General features: G+C 32.7%; 1 protein-coding gene across 1 annotated transcript; it reads left to right on the top strand.

Annotated features, from left to right (window-relative positions):
• Positions 1-6355, top strand: LOC143579427 (putative serine/threonine-protein kinase PBL28). Its single transcript, XM_077062737.1, has 5 exons — positions 1-909; positions 3128-3373; positions 4918-5226; positions 5326-5454; positions 6212-6355. Exons 1-5 carry the CDS (start codon positions 1-3, stop codon positions 6353-6355), a joined length of 1737 nt encoding a protein of 578 aa, XP_076918852.1.
• Positions 6356-7177: the final 822 nt, after the last annotated feature.

The following is a 7177-nucleotide window of genomic DNA, read 5'->3' as shown; positions in this document are numbered from 1 at the left end:
ATGGCTCACATGAAACAATTTGAGCATCTCAAACTACGGTTAGAGGCTCTAAAAATAGCAACCAACAACTTTGCTGATGAAAATTGCATTGGTAGAGGAGGATTCGGGAAAGTTTATTACGGAAAACTTTTCCTTGATTCCAAGGGGGAGACTATGGTTGCTTTGAAGCGTTTGAATCGCTCATGTGGGCAAGGAGATCCTGAGTTTTGGAAGGAGATCATGGTCCTTTCCTTGTATACGCATGATAATATAGTCTCTCTTTTAGGATATTGTGATGATCGTGACGAGAAGATCCTCGTTTATGAGTATGTATCTAAAAGAAGTCTTGACTTGTATCTTAATAGCAAAGATCTGTCATGGGTTCGACGTCTTAAGATATGTATAGGCGTGGCTCGTGGACTAGCATACCTTCAGAGCATCACAGACATTCAACTTAGAGTATTGCACCGAGATATTAAAAGTTCCAACATCCTATTAGATGAAAATTGGAACGCTAAGATCTCAGATTTTGGACTCTCTAAATTTGGTCCTGCCAATAAGAAGTTTACTTTTCTTATCTCCAACGCGGTTGGCACATTTGGGTATTGTGACCCACTTTATGTAGAGACCGGGCTGTTAACCAAAGAGTCAGATGTCTATTCTTTCGGTGTTGTATTGTTTGAAGTTTTGTGCGGGAGGTTGTGTATCACCAATAACAAAGACGAGAGGCCTTTAGTAGGATTGGTACGAGAATGCTACAGATTGAACACTATTAGTGATATTATTTGCAATGATATGAAGGATGAAATAAATCCTTATTCGTTGAAGGAGTTTATCAAAATAGCTTATCAATGCCTAAGCAAAGCCCGTGAAGATCGTCCATCGATGATCGAGGTCGTTACAGCACTTGAAACTACATTTAAATATCAAGTAAGTTGTGTGTTTCATGAATTAAAGTGGATTAGATGCACGAATATAAAATTGTTACGATAAACAGGGTCGTCTTCAAGATTTCGGATATCCCACAGGAGTAACAAAAGGTTGACCCTTATAAATAATATTTGTTTTGGGCTTAAGACTTAGCTTAATTCAGACCTCAAATAATGAATTAAATATATATTATCAAGTCCTGGTCGATAAACAAACAAGAACTAATAGACCAACTCTTGTTTATACTAATCAGAAAATACAACTCAAAAAACTGATTACAACTCTCAAACCCTAATTTGGTTTTGCTTTTGATGAACCCTAACTCGGCTGCGTCTCTCGTGTTCCTTTTTTATGAACCCTAACTCGGTTGCATTTCACACGTTCTATAATACGTAACTATGACTTGGTTTATATAGACTAGCCTAATCTGCGAGCAAAGACAATACCTATTGTAAATATTGATCCCTCAAGTTCATTGACTTATGACTTGAAGTCTGAAACCAATTAGGCTTAAGTTACTTAAAAATTTTTTTTAAGGTCCATTGTGAAATGGACTTATATTAATACTTTCAGTTAACCTCTTATTGTTTTAATACATGCATTACGTATATACTACACGGATGCCCCATGATGCAGCGGGAAACACAGACTTGGTAATCACGTAACAAATTTATGGGTGTTCATTATTTGGTTTGAAACCGTAAAACCTTTCAAACCGGTCATTGGTTTGATTTCACGATTGATTTTTTTCTCTAGCTTTTAGCCTATCGTTTTCAATTTTCAAAGGTACGGTTTTGGTTTCCAACGACATAAAATCGATGCTAACAGTTTGGTTCTCAGTTTAATTTGAAAACTATCAAAACCGTACCGCAAACAACCTACGTAAAATGTTTTTTTAAGTAAAAAAAACTATAGCAGTCCATACTCAAATTAAAGAGAAAAATATGCTCGTTTTTATGTTACAACTTTAATATACACACACACTAGATTTTATCCCCTGTATTACGGGGGTTGTTTTACATTATTCGTTTTTAATATATATATATATATATGTGTGTGTGTGTGTGTGTGTGGATTTTAATTTTATTTATTGTAAGAAAGTTAATAATTAATATACTTGAGGTTTGATGATAAAATGGTTTCACAAATGAATGATATGTTATAATCCGGTTTAAAAGCTATCTGGGTTTGGTGATACCCATTACCCGTTTATTTTCTTTATTATAAAATTGTTTCTTAATTATAAATAATATCTTTTTTTAAATAAAATAGGATATTAATTTTTAGTATATCCCTATTTTATAGGATTTTCATATCAAATATTTGATGAGATTAATTTTTAATATAATGAGATGTTATAATCCGTTTAAGAGCTATCTGAGTTTGGTGAGACCTTTACCCGTGAATTCAGGTCAAATGGGTGAGAAGCCTTCATTTACAAATAAAGCAATCTGATGGCTTGAGAAAATGGTTGTTTTACATTTTTTGTTTTTCAATATTTATTTTTTAGATTTTAATTTTCTTTATTGTAAGAAAGTTAATAATATACTTAGGGTTTGATAACGAAAGAGTTTCATAAATAAATGATATGTTATAACTCGTTCAAAAGCTATCTGGATTTGGTGACGCCATGACCCGCTTATGTTTTTTACTATAAAATTGTTTATTAATTATAAATAATATCTTTTTCTTTTTAAATTGGATATTATATTTTAGTATATCCCTATTTTATAGGATTTTTCATATCAAATAATTGGTAAGATTAATTTTTAATTTAATGAGATGTTATAACCCGTTTAAGAGCTATCTGGTTTTGGTAAGACCCATACCCATACCCATGAATTTGAGTTAAATCAATTAGAGACCTCTATTTAAAAATCAAGTAATCTGGTGGCTTCCATAAAAGGGGGAAGCGATCACATCGCGATACGTAGGATTTTAGGGGTTTCATTTATATGTATATATTAACATATGAAAGAGTTGTTAACGTTTAAAAATCGGGGGGGGGGTTAAAAGTGAAAATATAAGTAATATGTGACTAAAAGATTAAGGGTAATAATTGTAACTATTTTTAAAATTTACAAAAGCTGATCATAATTGAGTGGAAAAAGTTGTAACTATTTTAAATAAAACTGAAAATCTGTGAGTTTTGATGTGACAATGACCATTTTGTGCATATTCAAAGTTGTATACAATAAGTATTGATTAATTAATATAGGGTGCAGATGGTCGTGGTGGTGGTGGAATGCTGTATGTTAAAGTTCTACGAGGAAGGAATCTTAAAAAGACAAATAATATTAATCCTTACGTGATACTAAAACTTAACACAGGTACTGTTACATCCATGAAGAAAACGAGCGTGAAGCACATGAACATGAATCCTGATTGGAATGAAGAATTCACTCTTCACGTTGAGGATCCTAAAGCTCAATTTCTAGAGATCTGGGTTCAGAATATTGCATCGGTATGTTTTTCTGTTCTGGGATTTAAACAAGTAATCGTGTCTTGTGTTATCGAACTGAAAATATATGAAAACACTCAAATTTGAAGGAAGATACTTTGATTATTTTCTTTATTGATTAAACTCGACTGGACAAGTATAAGTATAACTATAAATGTAACACTTTATTATACTAGTACTAGACATAACTAGTCTTAACTCTATACAAATATTAATAAACTTATATTTAAGTAAACCAACCAATAAACTTATTATAGTTTAAATCCAAAAGTCAGACTTAAACTTCAACTCAACTTCTAGTTATTATCTTGATGTCTTTGAATTTTATGTTGCTTGATTCTAAATTATATATTCTAACGTATCATATCAGCAATTGCACCGGCATTTGCAGATAATGCATAAAAGATATTCTATGTATCACATTCAAAGCACTACGTACATAACGTTATTTGGTTTTCGCACTCTCAACATATATTTAATTTGGTTATGAAATGAATACCCCTTGGGTGTTCATTTCACAAACGATAACAAGTGTGATGGCGTGTATAATACACTTGTATTTAGTCCTATGAATGTGATTACGTAACCATCACATTTTCTCTCTCTCATTCCTTTATTAGCAGATGGCTTTATATGATTTTTATTTTCTGAGTGTCCAATATATTATTATACTATATATAAATAAATGGAAACCTATAGCTACAGTAACAAAGATTGTGGTCCAATAGCAGCCACTAAGTTTTTTTTTTTAATTTTCTAAATCTATTTTACAATTTATTGATTTAGAACTAAAAGAGGTTTCAAAAGCAAAGGCTGGTGGGTTGGTTTTGTTTATGGCTCCAACTTTCTAAGTTACAGGACTTGAGTTCAAGTCTTTGCAAGGGTTTGGTTTTTTTTTTTTTTAGGATTTGTTCATTTGAAAGAAATTAATGTAACAAAAAAGAAAGATTTTTTTTTTTAGGATTTGTTCATTTGAAAGAAATTAATGTAACAAAAAAGGAAGATGCTGTTGTGGTGTTGTTTTGTTGCAACTTGCAAGTTCTGAGTTCAAACCTTCTTGAAGCTATTTTTTTTTAATTTTTTAAATAGAAATGGATCTTTGTATTTATAGATTTCATACTTAATCAAGCGATGAAAAAGTAACGTGGTGTGGTGTTTTGGTTTTTAATTTGTTTTAAATACATTAGTTTGAGGAATTGTTTTTTTGGTTTAGTTTTGATACCGTAAAGAACGTTGCCGATACCAACCGAATTCACGTCAACTTACGGAAACGATGCTCGAGTGCAACCAACACAGAACTGCCCAGCGCCCCGGCGCAACGCGCCGAGTAATAACCTAGTTGATTATAAATGAACATTATATATATGTTTACATATGTCATATGCAATATAACAATATGAGAATGTTGTTGATTGTGGATCAAAGGGGTTTATTTATAGCCATATAAAGAACTTTATACGGCGATAAACGATAGTATGGACGTTGAAATCCCTTTGATTTGGATTGTTATTTAGGATGACATGAGAAGTTACACGCTTGATTTGTAGGAAAAGTTGCATGATATTGTGGGGATGACCGACGTGGATTTGAGTCGTCTTACTCCAGATAAGCTACGCGTTCAAACTCATTATATCCAACATATGGGTCAGTCACAAGGCAAGATAATGGTTGAGTTGGTATACAAACCGTTCGAATATTACACTACTTTTGATGATGTGTGTCCACTACAAAAGGCTCCTGTTGGGGTTGTAGGATTGCTTGTCGTTATAATCCATGAAGGCACATCTCTAGAAAGAAAACATCACAACAATCCATATGTTTCACTTCTTTTTCAAGGAGATCTAAGGAAAGGCATGGTTCGTCGTCTCATTAATCAAGTTTGGTACTGTTAAATCAAATTCGTTCGTTATTTTACATTTTTGGGTTTGAGTTTGTTTTTCTTTTTTTTTTTACAGTTGATAAGGAATACTTGTGATCCGATATGGGGAGAAGAGTTCGTATTTATGGTAGAAAAGCCACCAAGGAACGACAAAATACATTTGACGGTAATTAGTACTCCGTTGGACGAACTGGTTCATCCAAAGGTATGACGGATCCATTAACTTCTGTCATGAAAAATTAGGTTTTTGATATAAGATAATGAAAACCTCATAAGCTATAATTTATTATTAGGAATAACACTGTTGGGTTCATAGGCCTTTTGTTTAGGCCCGGTTTATTATTTGAAGTTCAAAGAACAGATGGGTGTAGGGTGGCCAGACCTAAGCCCGGCCCGGTTTAGATTTATTGTTTAATAAGATGCAAACCTAGTAGTTGTTTCTCTATATATGTCATGCTATGTACTTGTAATCATTTGTCACTCAATAAAGAATACCCAGTTGACACCCATTGACGTAGGTCAGTTTAGACCGAATCACGTTAAATCCTCGTATTCGTTTATTGCTTCCGTGTGTGTGTTCAGTTTCGTGTGTGCATTAATCCTAACAAACACCGTATTAGCAATGTTGACTAAAAAAATTACCAAAATAGCCATGGAATTTGTGAAATTATCACTTAATCTTTTGGGTGTGAGAGGACAAAGAATGGAAAAATGGTGGCATAGGAGTTTAAGGTTGGGTAGGATATTCTTGTCTTAGACTGATGTTGGCGCTTGAGATGATGTATTGCGTCATATGGCGCAAGAGAAGAAAAAATGTAGATATGTATACAAAATACGAGGATAAGTACAAATGAAACATAATTAAATTGCCTTCCAATTATGATATAGATGATTATAAAACACCCTAAGTAATATATTCTGTCTAGTATTTGATATTAATATGTTAATGTCTGTTTGGTCAGGAAGAATGTTTGGGCTATACTACTATAAGCTTAGCTGATGTTGTGAAGAAAAGACGCATCTTTAAGTATTGTGTTCTTTGGGATAGTGGGTATGAAACTGATGGTGAACTTCTGGTGGAGTTGCAATGGAGAACCTCTGACTAGCTAGATTACCGCGGTTATGTGAAGTAAATGATGGCTACTGCTACCTGTCAAGTAGGTTTGCATTGAGCCACCGGCTATCAACCTTTGTATTAGTAGGTTTGCGATGAACCCACATGACAAGCATACCCGAGTTTTTGTATTACTAGGTTGTTTGTGAAGAAAACCAGTACTTCTACAGGTTTTCTGAAACTAGCTAGTTGAACTTCTATGCGGATTCTAATGAGAGTTTTAGAGTTGATAGTGTGACAAACGAACTCGACAAGTTTGATGGTGTGGCAAGTGAATTCGACAAGTTTGTCATGGTGGCAAACGAGCTAGCCAGACATGCAAGTTTGTTGGCGTGGCAAACAAACTCCATTGGTTTTACAAGGGTTCACAAGCTAGCTAGACATGCAAGTTTATGGTAGTAAATGAGTTACTTGAAAATAAGATTACTTTAATAGCTTATAATTTATTTTTATATATTAATTAACATAATGATGTTTGTACACATTGTATTGTAGTAAATGAGTTACAAAATAATTTTATTAACTTGTGATTTCTTTTTCAAAAAATATTAATCAACATAATGATAGTCAACAATACCAAAGTATAAGTTGTTCAAATATTTGTATATAACAAGTAAAATACAAAATCACAGCTAATAAAAACTAAATTAAAAATTGTGTTTGAAATTTATTTATACAAGTCAAAAGTGTGAAGTATTTTATCTTCTCTAAAAAGCTATATTAGAAATCACTATAAATTTATTTTTAAAAGATAGGGAAGTGCTCAAATCAGAATCAAGAAATATGTTAATAATTGTGGTAACACGTAATGCAA

Source organism: Bidens hawaiensis, unplaced genomic scaffold (assembly GCF_021521415.1).
Source record: "Bidens hawaiensis isolate Kalapana, Puna unplaced genomic scaffold, B.hawaiensis_p1.1 tig00029749_1, whole genome shotgun sequence".
NCBI lineage: Eukaryota > Viridiplantae > Streptophyta > Magnoliopsida > Asterales > Asteraceae > Bidens > Bidens hawaiensis.
Note: the sequence above shows the minus strand (reverse complement) of the source record. Positions and strands in the feature narration are given on the sequence as shown.